The sequence below is a fragment of the Solanum stenotomum genome, chromosome 3 (assembly GCF_019186545.1).
Source record: "Solanum stenotomum isolate F172 chromosome 3, ASM1918654v1, whole genome shotgun sequence".
Taxonomy (NCBI): Eukaryota; Viridiplantae; Streptophyta; class Magnoliopsida; order Solanales; family Solanaceae; genus Solanum; species Solanum stenotomum.
Window position 1 is genome coordinate 10,883,493 of NC_064284.1, and position 18,143 is coordinate 10,901,635.

At 31.7% G+C, this 18,143-nt stretch overlaps 3 protein-coding genes across 3 annotated transcripts; 2 read left to right on the plus strand and 1 right to left on the minus strand.

Moving 5' to 3' along the window:
* Positions 1-6,846: 6,846 nt before the first annotated feature.
* Positions 6,847-8,953, minus strand: LOC125860349 (cytochrome P450 71A3-like). Its single transcript, XM_049540290.1, has 2 exons — positions 8,054-8,953; positions 6,847-7,449 (listed from the first exon to the last, which is right to left on the minus strand). Exons 1-2 carry the CDS (start codon positions 8,951-8,953, stop codon positions 6,847-6,849), a joined length of 1,503 nt encoding a protein of 500 aa, XP_049396247.1.
* A 1,239-nt stretch (positions 8,954-10,192) lies between these two features.
* Positions 10,193-11,952, plus strand: LOC125860346 (cytochrome P450 71A4-like). Its single transcript, XM_049540285.1, has 2 exons — positions 10,193-11,112; positions 11,202-11,952. Exons 1-2 carry the CDS (start codon positions 10,198-10,200, stop codon positions 11,805-11,807), a joined length of 1,521 nt encoding a protein of 506 aa, XP_049396242.1. The 5' UTR covers positions 10,193-10,197; the 3' UTR covers positions 11,808-11,952.
* A 2,708-nt stretch (positions 11,953-14,660) lies between these two features.
* Positions 14,661-16,410, plus strand: LOC125860356 (cytochrome P450 71A3-like). The gene is made up of 2 exons (XM_049540296.1): positions 14,661-15,566; positions 15,665-16,410. Exons 1-2 carry the CDS (start codon positions 14,661-14,663, stop codon positions 16,265-16,267), a joined length of 1,509 nt encoding a protein of 502 aa, XP_049396253.1. The 3' UTR covers positions 16,268-16,410.
* Positions 16,411-18,143: the final 1,733 nt, after the last annotated feature.

An 18,143-nucleotide genomic window follows, 5' to 3' on the forward strand; every position in this document is an offset into this window, starting at 1 on the left:
TGGTTTGAGGAATAAATTGATTTTTCAACAAAAAATAATTGTAATTTGAAGTTGGAAAAGAGTTTTGGAAAATGTTTTCCTTAAGTTTAGAAGGGAAGCCATTTTCCTTAAATTTGAGGAAAATGAGTTGATTTGGAAAACATTTTCCAAAACATTTAGACCAACCAAACATGAGAAAATTGGAAAACATTTTCCTTCATACCAAACACACCCTTAAAGTAAAATTATTGTCAGAGTTATATCAAATTTATTTTAATGATAAATATAATTGAGTGATTTTTAAAGATAAAAATCCTAAGTTAAGTGACTTTATTGATACAAAACGTAATTCAATGACTTTTCTAGATAATTTCTTATAGTACAATGACATTTTAACATATTAACTCCTGTTTTTGCTACTATAAAAACACTTAATTTTCTCTGTGGAAGCTTAGCTGAACACTTCAGACGATATAATAAGTACATCTTTAAAAAACATTTTTCACTTTCCAAAGCTTGACCAGAAAAGCTATAAACGTGGAATATTTATTCAATAATGAAATACTTAGATCTTAAAATAAATTAGTATATCCTTGTAGTAAACAAACGAGGCCAGATATTTTTTTTTTTCTTTTGTTTAAAAAGGAACAGATCATGATCTAACAAATATCCTATATTTTATTCTCTGGTCCTTAACACCCATGTGAATTTTTCAAGATATCAATAGTACTCTCTCCGTTTTAAAAAAAGTGATCTGTTTGACTTGACACAAAGTTTTAAAAAATAAATAAGACTTTTGAATTTTGTGGTCCTAAATTAAAGTTATATCAAATTTACTAAATTACCCTTCAATCTTGTGGCTTTAAACATATCACGTGGAAAACTGAAATTAAAATTTTACCAAAAAAGGAAAAAGGTCATTTTTTTTAAACAAACTAAAAAAGAAAAAAGATTATTCTTTTTTAAACGGATGGAGTATAATAATTAATAATACCTTCATAACATCTGAGCAGACTTCCCATTATTCGGTGGTATTTTTTGTGATAAATCACAAATTATGACTCGATACTAATTAGGTCAAGTTCAGGACCTCTTGGTTACAACAAATAATATGGTTGATACTAATATAAAGTTTGATTTTTCGTTATAAATACAAACAGTTTAATGATATTAGTGCAATATTGTAGGACATATTTGCCGGTGGAACAGATACTGTTTGGTTTTAAAATGTGTCAATGGAAAAATGAAGAATTGTGACTTTTATTAAGAGTTGTAATTTTTATAAAAAGGTAAGATTTTTTTTTGTAAGATTGTAACTTTTGCAGGGTTATACTTTTGACTTTTCCAAAGGATTGTGATAAATAATAAGACACATTAAACAAATGTTCATTATACCCTTTGTTGTCTATAAATAAAAGGATTTTTTTAATTATTTTTCAACAACGAATTTCTTGACTTCTTCTTCTACTAATAAATATAGTATTCTAAGTATACTTTCCTATCGTTGCGTAGTTCGTTGACATCGTGATTTTAGGTATTGATACATCGGTGAGTAAGATCATTTTATCCTTAGAGAATATATTTCATTAACCTCGTGTACTTAAATGATAATAACTTTCCTAAGAACACATTGTGCATTAATCAAGGGGCTCGAGTTTCTTTATTGAGAAAAATATTTTATATATTATTTCTTATCTGTTTCAGATTCTATTTTCTTTATTGGTATTAAGTTTCTAATTTTGAAAATACTCTTTAAACTTTGTTGTTTTATACCAAGCACTTCAAAGTTATTGTTCTAAGTATCTTAATAACAACAGATACTACTTACACTGTGTTGGAATAAGGCACCTCTTTGTATGATCGAAACCCCAGAAAAAGAAAAAAAAAAAGTGCCAAGTAGAAACAAGAATGTGAATATGATTGTGATGATTGAGAAATTTGTTTTTAGTTCTATATCATTTTTAAGAGAGATGTATATTTTCATATAATATAGTATTTGAAAAGGACATTTTTTTCTATTCAATTTATAAGAGGTCACAACAAATTCAAGGTCTTGTCACTTAATTTTGGCCTAACATTTTTAAAATTCGTAACTTTTAAGTTTTATTTATTTAATAATTTTAAATACATTTTTTAACATAATTTTAAATAAATTTATCAATATTTATCCTTATTTGTCAAAATTTTAAAAAAATTTATTAGATAATTTTAATTACATTATTTTTTTTATAACCGGTTGACTACGTTCAAATATTTGTTCATTTTGATTAAATTGTTATTTTTGTTAAATTGTATTTTTTACATGTCATTAGTTACGTTCAATATATTTTTTAATATTCAATTTATTCGTTACATTTGTTAATAGACATTTGATATTTTGCACAATTTAGAAATTTATTCAATGTGGATAAAATTTCACGCGCAAATATTTTATTTACTAATGGTTTTGACCGTCGATTTTAAGAAAATAGTATTATACTATAGGTAATTTTCGATTTTCTATATAAACAATAGCTTATTCATTAACTCAAGGGCGGCGGATAGTATTTTTGGCATTGAAAAAAACAATTTCCAAATAGATAGAAATCTAATTTTTTTTCTAAAAAACTTTCCAGCCGCCACTCACAAACCCCATTTCTCTTCTACCTTTGGTTGCTACCAGCGGCAAACCACCACAACTAGCAGCCACCAGTAGCTCAACAATAACAACTCCAAAAAACCTTCGTTTTTTCTCCTTTTCCGGTGAAATAGTCACCGGAAACAACCTCCAAAAGCCAAGCAACCAGACCCCTTCCCCTTTCCCTTTCACGATTTTTATGTTGTTTTTTTGCAGATTTCACGTGAATCCTAAGCTCGACCCCATCTCCGGAGAAACCAACTGATGGCAGCCATGAACCAACAATACAACCAGGCGAGTATCAAGGCTCAAAAACAACAACCAAATCCAGCGGCCAGACCTCAAACTCCGATGAACCGGAGCAAATAACAAGGACCCATCCCATTCCGCCTTTTCGATTTTTTCTCTAGTTTTGCAGGTAACTTTCTGCCATTCTAATGAGCTCTGAGCTCCATTTCATCACTCTTCAACGAGCTGGAGAACAACCAGTGACCACCCTGAAGTTCCCAGATCTGACCGAAAAAGTAACATATCGGTAGTTCTCTGTTTTGCATTGTTAACTCTTTTTTCAGTTGTTTGGTTGGGTTTTTTTTGTAGGGTCTTAATTGGAGTATTATTTTTTGGGGTTACCTGTATATGTTTAAGTTGTTATTATCTTTATGTTTGTTTATAGATTATGTGTTATTTAATAGTTAGGACGATTGCATTTTGCTTTAATTATATATTATTGTTGAATTGCCATTTTGATTTAGGCTACTTTGGCCATTGTTTATAGCATTTTTCTTTAGATTATATATATTATTATTATTATTAAATATTGAGTTGTTACAATTGAGTTTGCATCTTTTGAATTTTTCTATCACCTTAGTGCCGAGTCTAGTTGAGTTGACGGTATGTTTTGTTCCCTTTACTCATTTGTTAGCTTAAATTATTAATGTCTTTATTTTGATTATTTATTATTTGTTGTTCATCTGTTCATTTTCCTCTTCTCTTCTCTGATTAATGTTATTAGTAAATTAATTTTAGGTACTCTTGATCTCTTCTAATGAACTGTTTAGTTTAGCGAGTTTATGCTCTTCTTTGTAGCTAATATTAAATTTAGCCAATGAGAAAATCTCTCTGTCGATTTTGGAGGCCTTCCTATTATTAAAGACGGAAATTTAGTTTAATTTCATATATTTTGTTTGGCCGATGAAGAAATTACCGTCGATTTTCAAGGACTCTCATTTTATTTTTTAAGTTATTATGTAATTCATTTACTTTTATTCATATTTATTTATTACTAACACTTTTACTAAGTGTTTTTACAGGTACCCGAAGTTGCTTCCCATTGAAGCTATTCAAATGAAAATATGAATTATATTCTTTATTCATTATTTTGTATATATCGATGTTAGGCAATTTAGGCCGTGTCTTATATTATTATTTTAATTTATTGCTTGTGTATATTGCATGTTTGTTATACTTGTATATTTGTTTTTATCTCCTCTTCAATTTGAAAAAATGAATTCAGTCGGGATCCATATTTGTGGATTTCGAAGGATGCCTAACACCTTCTCTTCGGAATAATTTGAACCCCTTACCTAGAATCTAATGGTTTCGTAGACGTTTTTAATTAACTGGTTTCCTAATTTTTCCTAAAATTAGGTAGCGACTCTTTTAAAACTCTCTTTTTCTTGAAATTCTTTTAAAATTGACTTAATTTATTTTTTTTAGTCACCACGATGTTTCTCCTTATTTGAATAAAGTAGGGATGTAAATACAAGGAAGAATTTGCTTATAAATGGATGTGTTCAAGTTAAATTTCATATTTAGATATATCTTCTTAGCATGTATTTGAGATACTTGTATCTGAACGTGCGAAATTCATATATCTCTAGAAATCAAAATATGATAGGAGCATTAATATTGAAAATTCACAAAAAATCAAATAATTAATCTCTAAACTAGTGAAATTTTTTTTTTTTCTCTATAATATACATACTTATACGCCACATATATAATCAAAAAAATATATAGATAGTATACTATATGACCATATTGGTAAACTAGATAGTCGAAGGATGCATTTACGGAAGTTCTCCAATTCTTAAAGAATGAGAAAACCGGCTTTAATTAGTCAAATTCCTTTCTTGGGTATTTCTCTGGGCCAGAGGCAGACGAAATAATGGGCTTCACAGTTTGCTTCAAGTGGTCCTTTTCATAAGTCCATTATATTATAATAGATTGGGCTTTAAGAAGGGATGAAAAGGTGTGAAATATCAAGGCAGCCCAAACATCTAAGGTGTCCTGTCAAGTTTAATGATTTGGTTATGTATTAAGTCAAATATTGAAAGAAAAATATTTGTTATGATATAATTACAAAAAAAAAAAGGTTATTAAGAAGAAGTTTATTTTTCTTTTTATTGTAATTAAAAAATTTATAAGAAGACAAACATAAAAATTAAAGAGGAACTTTTGCATATAGCCACTCAAAAATAGCCTAATTACTCTCTATAGCTATAGTTTGATAATTACAATTCGTAGCTACATGTTATAAGGAGGAAAGAGGTGAGCGAGACTGGGAGAGAGAGGTGAATTGTGTATATATATCGGTTAGATAATTGTATATTATACATATGCATTTGTATATATGGCAAGCGAGATTGGGAGAGGGAGGAGAGAGGCGAGTGAGATTGGGAGAGGGAGGAGAGAGGTGAGCGAGACTGGGAGAGGGAGGAGAGAGGTGAGCGAGAGAGGACAATAATTTGTATAATTCGCATCTCGTTTGTATAATTCACATGTTTTTGTATAATTGAGTAATATAAAGTCTAAAATTATACAAAAATAATAAAACTCGAAATAACAAATCGATACAAACATAAATATATGAACTTTAACAATTATACAAAATACATTATATAAATCATATTAAACAAAATCCAAAAACTACACGTTTATACAAACTTTAAAAAGTTATACACAAAAAGATTGAATGTATGTGATGACAAAACTGAAAAATCAAAGGAAATCAACGTCATATACATATACAAACAATCGTATGCAAATATAAATCAAAACAAAGAATTGTTAGCTGCGAATTATACAAATGTGGCGAATTATACATATACAAATGTGGTTAATTATACAAACTCAAGTCAGTCCACGTAATTAGTGTATAATATTAGTTGCGAGTGGTAATTATAGCAAACTATAGCTGTGATGAGTAATTAAGTACTATAAGTTTACTTAACCGCTTAATTTTCCCAAAATTAAATGAGGTATTAACATATATACAATTCCCAACTAATATTGCATAGTTTCAATCAAAACATATATTTAACAAACCCAAAAATTCTGACGTTGTATAGACATTCCAGCAAAAACTAACTAAATAATAAGATATATATTTTAAAGATTCTCTTCTTGATTTCACGCTTGATATTTGTTTAAAATCTTATACTACTTTACTATTTCTAAAATAAAAGAAGTTGTCTATGTCACTAATTTCTTCAAGAAAGTGGTCGATATCATTATAAAATTTCTTTATGGAACTTGTCGAAACCATGAAGATTTTCTGAAGATATTTTGAAGTTTTTTTTTTACAAATATTTTAAAGTTATTTTTTTACAAATATTTTAAAGCTCTGAAACAATAAAAAATGTGTGATATGTTTTTTTTTTTTAATATCATAATCACGAAATATAGCATATGCCGTTATATAATCTGATTTGGGTTTTAGTTTGGGAGGTCACAAGGTATTATGGATCATTTTGAAATTGGTATTTTGGTCTGAAATCGAACAATTTTGGACAGATTAGGGGAAATCTTAGTGGAAGGGTATATTTGATAAGTTCAATTACTGCAAGTGTAAAATTGACCAAATAATATAAGTGAGGATGAAGTCGAACAATAAAATAAAGTAGAGGGTATATTCAATAACAGTCATAAATCATAATACCATAATTAATGGATGGCTTTGGTCAAAAAACTCGTCCCTAAATGACATATGTTTGTCGCTAAACCAGTTTAATGATTGATTAGCAATGAATTGCCAAATAATTGTGTTAATTACGGGGCATTAACAAATTTCGTAGCTAATCATTCCTATATTTGTTTTTGTAGTGTGTAATCTGAACTCTTGCCGTGTAGAATAATAGCTTGATGTTTTTGGCATACAAGAACATGTCAAAAAGGAGAAATCTTGCAAACAAGAACATAACAGATATGTGCAAACAAACACTTATTTCATATCGTGAAATTATTGACCACTAGCTAGAGCATGGAGTAGCCACAGAAAGCAAAGGTGATTTCATACTAACAGTGAGCCCATGGCATTCAGTCATGTCCAAATCTTCTTCTTTTGGTAATGCAAAATTGAAATTGTGCACAATCTTTGCTAATGCTAGCTCAATTACCACAATAGCAAAAACAGTTCCTGGGCATCCCCTTCTGCCAGCTCCAAACGGAATCAACTCAAAGTTTAGCCCTTTCACATCAATATCACTGTTTAAGAATCTCTCTGGCCTATACTCTTCTGGATCATCCCACGACAATGGGTCTCTTCCAATAGCCCAAGCATTAATAATGACTTGAGTTTTAGCAGGTATGTCATAGTTTAGTAATTTTACGTCTTCCATTGATTCTCGAGGAATTAATAGTGGAGCCGGTGGATGAAGCCTGAGAGTTTCTTTGATCACTGCTTTTAGATACTGCATATTTCCTAAGTCGTCCTCTGTTATCTCTGTTATCCCTTGGGCTAATTCTCGCACTTCGTCCTGTAATTTTTTCATAACTCTTGGGTGCCTCAAAAGCTCTGTCATTATCCACTCCAAAGCTGTATACGTTGATTCTGTGGCAGCAACAAACGCATCCTGTGCATTATAAAGAAACACAAAGAACAAAATTTACTAGTTTTTAAAAATAAATAATACGAAAATTAAGAAAAAAATATATATACTATAAAGGTTATAGAAAAAATATTCTGATTGACACAGTTTTAAACTATTCCACAGTACATATATAGACTAGTCAGAATATATAATTTACAAATGGTGCTGTTATTTATGGATTACATACCGTCCAAGATAGAAGGAGGTTATGGAGAAACCTTAGAAATTTATATCTTGACTATAATACAAAGTTGAATCTTGATGATAGACAGAATGGATATACTGTTAAGGATATTGAAACTAGGGACTTTCATTGAATATCATGTTGATTGTGGATTAACTGAACTAGAACCTATACATGGACAAATATCGAGAAGAATAACCTCACAAAATTCACTCAGAATAAAAAGAAGTTCACACAAGTGATATCTCACAAATTCTCCCGCAAACAAAACTCTCAAAACCCTTAAGACTACATTGTGGATCTTCTTCATAGAGTGATGTCGTCCTGCTGTGTAAGACAGATGCTTAAAAGAAAATTAAAACAAAACACAAACCAAGGAAGGAATAAGGAGGGAAAATTTACCAAAACTAGAGCTTTCAATGAGTTTATTTGAAGAGGAAAACCAGTCTCCTTTCCATTCTGAATTTCCAGCAAAACACCCACGAAATCTTTAGCTTCACCCGCACTGCATTCTGCTTTCTTGTTCCTAATCTTGCGTTCTTCAATCACGCTCTCTATGAATGCATCCAAATCTTTAGCTACTTTGTTCACTCTAGTGTTCAGACCATTGATTTTATTGAGCCATTTAAGCCATGGAATATAATCCCCAATGTTGAAAGTACCTATAAGTATAAGAAGTTCTTCTATGAGAGCCTTAACAGCAATTTCACTTTCCCCTTCATTGTATGTCCTTCCTATGGCCACTCTGCTGATTATGTTATTAGTCATACAACTAAAAACATCTCTCAAATCTATCACAACTGAATTTGAAGAATCACATTGTTGCCTAATTTTATCAATCATGTTTGATATTTCTTCTTCTCTCACACGACGATAAGATTGGACTCTTTTGTTGCTCAGAAGGTGAAGCACCGTAACACTTCTAATTTGTCTCCAGTATTCACCATAGGGACTAAATGCCACATCCTTAGAGCCATAAAAGAGTCTATCAGCGATGCTAGATTTAGGTCTATTTGACCAAACGAGATCGTGAGTTTTCATGATATTGCGAGCAGCATCTACAGAGGAAGCAACAATCACTGGCTTACTGCCAAAGTGAAGTAGCATGACTGGACCATATTTTTTCGATAGTTTATGGAGAGAACGGTGAGGAAGCGATCCGAGTTGATGGAGATTTCCTATGATTGGAAGCTTTGTTGGAGATGGTGGTAATAACCTCTTTGGGTTGTTTGAAGGGCTAAAGAAGCACAGATGAAGAAACAAAATGAAGGCAAGCAGAGGAACAAGAAGAAAACACTCCATTTTTGTTTTACAAAGTAAGGAGTATTGAGTACAAATCAAGAATATTTGGACTCAAATTATGTTCCAATCTTAAGACTAACGTAGTTTAAGTAGTAGCTTGTTAAGGTTTTGACTTTTGAGAGAGAAGTAACTTAACCACAGTTAAAATAAATCAAATCTTGGTCGTTAAAATATTAATGGAATATCTGTCAAAAATCTAAATGCACGTGACTAACAATTTGTAATAAATCAAATCTTGGTCGTTAAAATGTTAATGGAATATCTGTCAAAAATCTAAATGCACGTGAGTAACAATTTGTAAATCTTTTAGCCAATATTAGAACAGTACTTTGTTAATTGGCCAATGTTTCAAAAGGTGCGAAGTGGGAAAACCTACATTTTTTAGCTTTTGAAAAACTGTATTTTGTTTCTATAAAAAATAAAGAAGTGGTCTATGTCACTAATTTCTTCAAGAAAGAGGTCGATATCATTTTAAAATTTCTTTATGAAACTTGTCGAAATCATAAAATCTTTTCTTTAGATACTTTGGAGTTTTTTTTTACAAATATTTTAAATCTCGGAAACAATAAAAAATAAGTAATATATTTGATCATAATCACGAGATATAATATATATAGTTACATAATCTGATTTGCGTTTTAGTTTGGTGGGTCGCAAGGCATTGGGGATTCTTTTGAAATTGGTATTTTATTTTGGGGTGAAATTAGAAAATCTTGGCCAGATTAGGGGAAGTATTTAATAGAAGGGTATATTTGATAAGATCAATTACCGTCCGTAAGTGTAAATTTGATCAAGTAATATAACGGAGGATAAAGTTAAAATAATAAAATAAAGTAGAGAGTATATTTACCGTTTTCCCTATATAATATCAAAAATACTGTCATAATCCCAGATTTAATGGATGGCTTTTGGGCAAAAACTTGTCCTAAATATAACATATGTTTGTCGCTAAACCAGCTTAACGATTGATTGGCAATGAATTACCAGATAATTATGATAATTACGGGTCATTGACAAATTTCCTAGCTAATTACTCCTCTTTTTTTTTTTTTTTTTTTTGTAGTGTGTAATCTGAACTCTTGCCATGTTAAAGTAAAATCCACCAAAACATACATTTTTATTATTTTTTAAAACAAAAAGTATTCACTACGTCTCTATATATCTGGGTGCAATGGAATCAATGATTTTATCAACTTGTAGGTGTTATTAATTAGATTTCATTTTACTATCTAACTACCAAAAAAATGGATCTCCCCTGTCCCTGGTATTCTCTTCTAATTCCCCTGTTTGTCTTCATTTTCCTCATAATTCATCACTGCTTCTTTACTACTTCAAATACCCAAAATATATTATTACCACCATCTCCAAGCAAGCTTCCAATCATAGGCAATCTGCACCAACTTGGGTTGCATCCTCATCGTTCTCTCCATAAACTATCGAAAAAATATGGTCCAGTCATGCTACTTCACTTGGGTAATAAGCCAGTGATTGTTGCTTCCTCTGTCGATGCTGCTCGTGATATCATGAAAACTCACGATCTCGTATGGGCAACTAGACCTAAATCCAGCATAGTCGACAGACTTTTTTATGGCTCTAAGGACGTGGGGTTTAGTCCATTTGGTGAATATTGGAGGCAAGTTAGAAGTATTGTCGTGCTTCACCTTCTTAACGACAAAAGAGTCCAATCTTTTCGTTATGTCAGAGAAGAAGAAACGGCAAATATGATTGAAAAAATTAGGCAAGGATGTGATTCTTCGAGTTCAGTAATAAATTTGGGAGATCATTTATGTTCTCTGACTAATAACATAATTAGCAGAGTGGCGTTAGGGAGGATATATAATGAGAGGGAAAGTGGAATAGATGCAAAGATCATTCTAGCAGAATTTCTTCAACTTTTGGGTACTTTTAACGTGGGGGATTATATTCCTTGGCTTGAATGGGTCAATAAAATCACTGGTTTAAACACCAAAGTGGAGAAAATAGCTAAAAAGTTGGATACATTTTTAGAGAGTGTGATTGAAGAACACATTATTAGGACCAAGGAAAAAGAATACAGCGTGGCTGAAGCTAATGATTTCGTAGATGTTTTGCTAGAAATTCAAAATGGAAAGGAAACTGGTTTTCCTCTTCAAAGGGATTCATTGAAAGCTATCCTCTTGGTAAGAATCTTGTATTTCCAATGCATTATTAAATCCAACATAACAATCTATTTTAAATTTTATTTCGTGTTTATTATTTTCTATCATAGGATTTGTTTGCTGCTGGGACGGATACAGTATATACAGCTCTAGATTGGACAATGGCAGAGCTTTTGAGGCAGCCAAGGGCCATGAAAACATTACAGAATGAAGTGCGAGGATTAACTCAAGGAAAATCAGAGGTAATAGAGGATGATCTAAAAAATATGGAGTATCTGAGGGCTGTTATCAACGAAAGCCTTAGGCTTCATCCACCGAATTCACTATTAATTCCTCGAGAATCAATGGAAGACGTGAAATTATTAGGCTATTATCACATACCTGTTAGAACTCAAGCCATTATTAATGTTTGGGCGATCGGAAGAGAACCCTTATTATGGGAAAATCCAGAGGAGTTTCGGCCTGAGAGATTATTAAATTGTGATATTGATGTAAAAGGACTAAACTTTGAGTTGATTCCGTTTGGAGCTGGCAGAAGGGGCTGCCCAGGAAGTAGTTTTGGTAATGCGGTAATTGAGCTAGCATTAGCAAGGCTTGTGCACAAGTTCAATTTTGCGTTACCAAAAGAAGAATATTTGGACATGACTGAATGCACTGGCATCACTACTCGTAGGAAATCACCTTTGCTAGTTGTGGCCACTCCATGCTCTAGCTAGTTAGGAGTTTTTTCTCCATAGTCTTATTCACCAATATTATTAATTAAACTAAGTTACCAATATTGCTAGTAGTTAATAATTTCACAATATGTAATAAGTGTATTGGTCGACTTCCTTTTTGGGTGTTAATTTGTATGTTGTTTTATGCTATTAGTATTTTGACGTATTGTTTTTCTTCCTCAAAAAATTGAAATTGTAATATATCATCCCAATTTTCCCATCACAAAATGAACTTGAAATTGAAAAAAACATCATTCCTATTTTACTCTCACAAAATGAACTCTTTTATGATTTCATAAATGATAAATGAATGACTGGATAAAGGGTCAAATCGCAAAATATACAAGGATAGGGTGTGTATCCAATAATCGTGTTGATTATGCTTCATTAGTAATGTTGGTATTAGTTATGCTATATGACATTATTTTTTATGCATTATTTTGTTTGATATGTTAAAAATAACATGCACTTCATAATTTCTAAAAATAAATATTTTTTACAAAAATATCCTCCACAAATACAAGTGGAAGGTGTGGAAAAGATTTTGTTTTAACCATGTTAATGTTGGGTTCATTGTATAATGTGTGTGAATGGATAATGGTGCATAGAATAACGATTGGTGAATTAAAAATGTGAAAGTGCTGCAAGTATGAATGGAGTTATTCCATTCATGAATACTCATGATAGATGAATGTAACCTTTCGTATTTCTAGGTTACCTTTTCACATATCATGCATGAATCATTGTGCTCACCTATAGGCTATAAATATCTGATTTTTTCTCAGATATTGAAATAAGTTTTGAAACAAGTTTACAAGAAGAAAAACACTACATAGTAAGAAAAAAGTTTCTGTTTTTCCAAAAAAAACTTCAAGTGTGACTACAAGTCATTGAGTGGTTCGCTGGACAACAAATTTGAGGTATCACTATTTGTTTTTCGTGAGTCATTTTATCCTGGGAGGATATATTCCATAACCTCGGGTACTTGAGGGGAATAATTTCCTTAAGGAAACTCTGTGAATTCAGAGGACTTGACTCTTCTTCCTTTCATCTTATTATTATATGATTTTTTGTTTCCAAAATTTATTTAACTTCATATTGTATATTTCATTAATTGTATGAAATTTGTTTGAAGTAATTTTGTTGGAAAAACAGACTTTGCAGTACGATATTTGACAGTTAACGCATACGTTAAAAACTTTACATTGCCAATACGATGATTTGACATATATTAGTTATACATGACATAATATCAAATAGAATGTATAATCCTTGCATTAGTTATACATAAATTAAAAATATACACTACAAAATAAGATATTGATAATACACAAAACTACACGTATGCATTATTTTTTTCTAATTTATACTACTAACAACCCTAAGGGTGCAAAAAGAACCCAAGGATATTATCATTATCTCCTCTAGTTAAATATATACCAAAAACTTATCAATTTACAACTAAAAGCATCATTATTAGTTGAACAACTTTCACATATAACAAACACAAAAATCATATTTGTATGTTATAGCTATAGTTTGCATAATTGCGCTCCATAGCAAACTTTATGTTTGCTATATATAGCTATTTCTTTATACATATATACAAAAGAAGCAATTGAATAATCTATTTCGGTATACATATACAAAAGAATCAATTATATAATTTGTGTTTGTATAAAGCGAGAAAGAGAGAAAGACAAAAGAAAACTCGGCAGGGGAAGATCATATTTGTATAATCATAAGTGTATAGGACGAAAATACATGCATTTGTATTTGCATATACAATTTTCTCTCGCTTTATACAAACACAAACGCAATGTATACATTTGTGTTTGTATAAAGTGAGAGAGGCAAGTGAGAGTGGCGAGCGAGACTACCCAGCGAGAACGAGAGCGGCGAGCGAGATTCACCAGGGAGAGAGGCGAAATAACAACAGTTTGCTAGGGGTACAATTAAATCAAACTATGTTTACAACATTTAATTTGAATTACTAGTTTGCTATTATATATAATTTTCCCAATTAATTTAATAAACTCATCCTTTCACTTTCTCAAATAATAATATCCTCAGGAAAGAGGTCGACACCACTATATATATGTATCTTTTTCTCACCAAAAGATTTTTTCTTTACGTATACTCTAACGCTCTGAGAGAATAAAGAATTGAATAATTTGTTTTTGATCGTATAAAGAAGAAAGTGGTCTCCATCACTATATAATTTCTTCAAGAAATTGGTCGATATCACAACGTGAATTCTTATTTTCATGCAAAAGAACTTTTCTTAAGGTATTATGAAGCTCTGAAAGAATCAAGAAATGCGTGATTAGTTTGATCATGATCACGAAACATGATATAAACATCTCAATCCTCGTCATTTTAAAATAGATCTAGGCAAATTATAATTATATTAATTTTTTTAAAATAAATAAAAAAGAAGTATTCATGGAGAAAACTTGCAAGTTATAGTCTGCGGTTGATCATAATAAGACTAGTACTCCTTCTATCCCTAATTACTTGTCTACATTTCATTTTTTAGTTATCCCTAATTACTTGTCAATTTTGATAAATCAAAAAAAGAATATTTTTTATTTATTTACTATACTCTCAATTAATTACTTTGAAAAAGGTAGAATTTCTTGAAAATCTTAAATTTTTAATTCATCAATTTCATAATTAATAGAGGTAAAATGATAAACTCACTATGTCAATTATTATTTTTTTAATAGGTGTGCCAATTCAAAATTAGACAAGTAATTAGGGACAGAGGGAGTAGTTATTATACTAACTTAAAGCCCCGAATTTAGATTTTTTTGTATCTCGGTACTCCTCGCTAGCTACAACAAAAACAAAATGGATCTCCCCTGCTATTTTCTTTTGCTTCCTCTGTATGTTTTCATTTTCTTTCTTCATAAATGGCTTTTTACTAATTTCAACACTTCAAAAAAGTTACCACCATCTCCGAGAAAGCTTCCTATTATAGGGAATTTGCATCAACTCGGTCTGCATCCTCACCGTTCTCTCCATAAGCTATCCAAAAAATATGGTCCAGTCATGCTACTTCACTTGGGCAGTAAGCCAGTGCTTGTTGCTTCTTCTGCTGAAGCTTCTCGTGATATCATGAAAACTCACGATCTCGTATGCTCAAGCAGGCCTAAATCTAGAATGGCAGATAAACTCCTTTATGGCTCTAAGGATGTGGCTTTTAGTCCTTATGGTGAATATTGGAGACAAGTTAGAAGTGTCACTGTACTTCACCTTCTCAGCAACAAAAGAGTTCGATCTTATAGTGATATCAGAGAAGAAGAGACATCGAATATGATTGAAAAAATCAAGCAAGGATGTGATTCTTCGAATTCAGTGATAGATTTGAGAGATGTTTTCAGTTGTATGACTAATAACATAATTAGCAGAGTGGCATTAGGGAGGAAATATGATGAAGTGAATAAAAGTGGGATGAATGCTAAGGCAATCATAGAAAAACTTCTTTCACTTTTAGGTACTTTTAACATTGGGGATTATATTCCATGGCTTGAATGGGTCAATAGAATCACTGGTCTTGACACTAAAGTGGACAAAGTGGCGAAAGAGTTGGATATATTTTTGGAGAGTGTGTTTGAAGAACACATTATTAGGAACACAAAAGGAGAATACCACGCGGATGAAGCTAAAGACTTTGTGGACGTTTTGTTGGAAATTCAGAATGGAAAGGAAACTGGATTTATTCTTCAAAGGGATTCATTGAAGGCTCTCTTCGTGGTAAGCATCATGGCAATATGTGCAAAAGAGGTATACTTGCAAGCTCAGCTTAACCTTTTTCTTAATATTATTAATTGTGTTTCCCTTTTAATACATAGGATTCATTTGCTGCTGGTACGGACACAACACATACAGCTCTAGAATGGACAATGACAGAGCTTTTGAGGCATCCAAGAGCGATGGAAACATTACAAAATGAAGTGAGGGGATTAGTCCAAGGGAAAGCGGAGATAAAAGAGGATGACTTGGGAAATATGCAGTATCTGAAAGCAGCGATCAAGGAGAGTCTTAGGCTTCATCCACCAATTCCACTATTAATTCCCCGAGAATCAATTAAAGATGTAAAATTACTAGGCTATCACATACCTGCTAAAACTCAAGTGATTATCAATGCTTGGTCAATTGGAAGAGACCCGTTGTTGTGGGAAAATCCAGAGGAATTCCGACCAGAGAGGTTCTTGAATAGTGATATTGATGTCAAAGGACTAAACTTTGAGTTGATTCCGTTTGGAGGTGGCAGGAGAGGTTGTCCAGGAAGTACTTTTGCTATTATGGTGAATGAGCTAGCATTAGCAAGGATTGTGCACAAGTTCAATTTAGCATTACCAAAAGAAGAAGAATTGGACATGACTGAATGCACTGGCATCACTATTCGTAGGAAATCACCTTTGCTAGCAATTGCCACTCCATGTTCTGATTAATTAGGATCAGTGTTCTTTCCATATCCATTTCTTACTGTTGTATCCAAAGCCATAAATAAATGTCGGAACACTTTTGTTTTTCATTTACCTTTAATTGTTTCACTTAATTTCTTTTTAATTTTGCGCCATGTTAATCAGTACTATATTACATTAGTTATTAAATTTATCCGAATTTGATATTTTGCCCTTGTCCAATTGAAGTAGGACATTGACTATATCATGACTACTTTGTTATCAAATTTTGACGTTTTTTTTATCATCCATTATACTGCGTGAGAATGCACCCCAAGTCCTCTGCCACAAAATTAAATAACATAAACATTTCACAGTTAATATGATAACATGACAAGAAAAGAAAAACTAGCAAGAATCGCAAAATAGCTGCCTTATCTTCTCCTCCTCCCGATATAAAGGAATGCCCATCCTTCGGGGCCTGGTATGTCCAACCCACGCTATATAGAGGAAGAAGAGCAGTAAAACTGAAGAAGTGAATGACTACTCGAAGAGGCAGAGGGCGAAGGGGGAAATGGAAATGAGGATGCACCTATAACTCTTGAATTAGAAGTAAATCAAGTATGTGTTGGGTTTAGTAAGGTGTGAATGGGAAATAAGCAGAGGCGTATCCAGGATTTCGACTAGATGGGTGCACGATTATGAAGAAATGTATCTTAAATATAAATTTGATCATTTGACTTTTAGGTTCTAAATATGAACCATTAAATTTTAAAAACTATAGATCCAAAATATATAATACAATTAGTTTTAAATTTTAATATACACATTTGATTTAATTAGATAAAAAATTTACAGTGCTAATTTTTTAGCAATTTTCAATGTTGAAAATTTTGAAAGATTAAAGGCAAAAATACAAAAGAAAAATTAGTTGCAACGTCAAAAGTGTCACCGATAACCACTTGGAGTGGTGTTACTCAAAAAGATAAGATAGATATAAGATTTAAATTTCTATCATCACTTAGAGAAGTGCACCTAATCATCATCGTATTATTATATGATACTTTGAACATGGGTTCACACATCTATATTTAAATATTTTTTAAAAAATATAACACTACTATATATGATCTAGAGAGGGGAGCATGGGTTCACGTGAACCCACGGCACCCCCTCTAGATATGCCTCTGGAAATAAGAAGAGAAAATGGAAAGTGGGGGAACTAATTTTGGAGGGAAAATGAAAAGTCATTGCAAAGTGCAAATGAAAGTTATTTTTACCATATTGGTAGAAGAAAGGAAATGGTTGTCCTTATATTAGGAAACACTTCATTTAGTTCTTAAATGATTAAGAAGAAGGTGCCCCTTGCGCCGTCGTCGCTCGACTTCGGATTTAGCTGTGATTGATTGATATTATTGGACAAAATTTATTTAATCAATCTTGTTAATTCATTTCTTTCTCTTATAAATTAATTCAGAATGTTAGTTAAATAACATAATTAATTTGGCGCAACGGAATTTATTTAAAATTCACGTGTAACGGTAAAAACGTTCTAAAGGGACATGTTCCTTCCGAAAAGTCGCTACGTTTCCCAAAAGACACAAAGTTCTGGAAAAAATGGGTCTGAACAGATTTGTCTGAACAGACGCGTTCCTTGTTGTAAATGACTATAAATAAGAGGTCTTTTTCCATTTTTCAAACACTGAAAGTTTTTCCTCTCTGCATACATTTTCTTACATAAACAAAATTGTCGATCGACTGAGTCTGTGTGTGCTCTTGTTGTTGTTCTTGCGTTCGCTGAAGTTATTGAAGTTTGAGGTACTGCTACTTCTCTTACAGGTTAATCTGTTTTATCTTGGGAGGATTAATCTGCAACCTCGGGTACAGTGAGGGGATTAAATTTCTTAAGAAAACACATTGATTT

Coding starts and splice junctions, on each gene's coding strand:
- LOC125860349 (XM_049540290.1), bottom strand. CDS start 8,953: ATGGAGTGTTTTCTTCTTGTTCCTCTGCTTGCCTTCATTTTGTTTCTT. Junction 7,450..8,053: donor CATTGAAAGCTCTAGTTTTG/GTAAATTTTCCC, acceptor TATAATGCACAG/GATGCGTTTGTTGCTGCCAC.
- LOC125860346 (XM_049540285.1), top strand. CDS start 10,198: ATGGATCTCCCCTGTCCCTGGTATTCTCTTCTAATTCCCCTGTTTGTC. Junction 11,113..11,201: donor CATTGAAAGCTATCCTCTTG/GTAAGAATCTTG, acceptor TTTCTATCATAG/GATTTGTTTGCTGCTGGGAC.
- LOC125860356 (XM_049540296.1), top strand. CDS start 14,661: ATGGATCTCCCCTGCTATTTTCTTTTGCTTCCTCTGTATGTTTTCATT. Junction 15,567..15,664: donor CATTGAAGGCTCTCTTCGTG/GTAAGCATCATG, acceptor TTTAATACATAG/GATTCATTTGCTGCTGGTAC.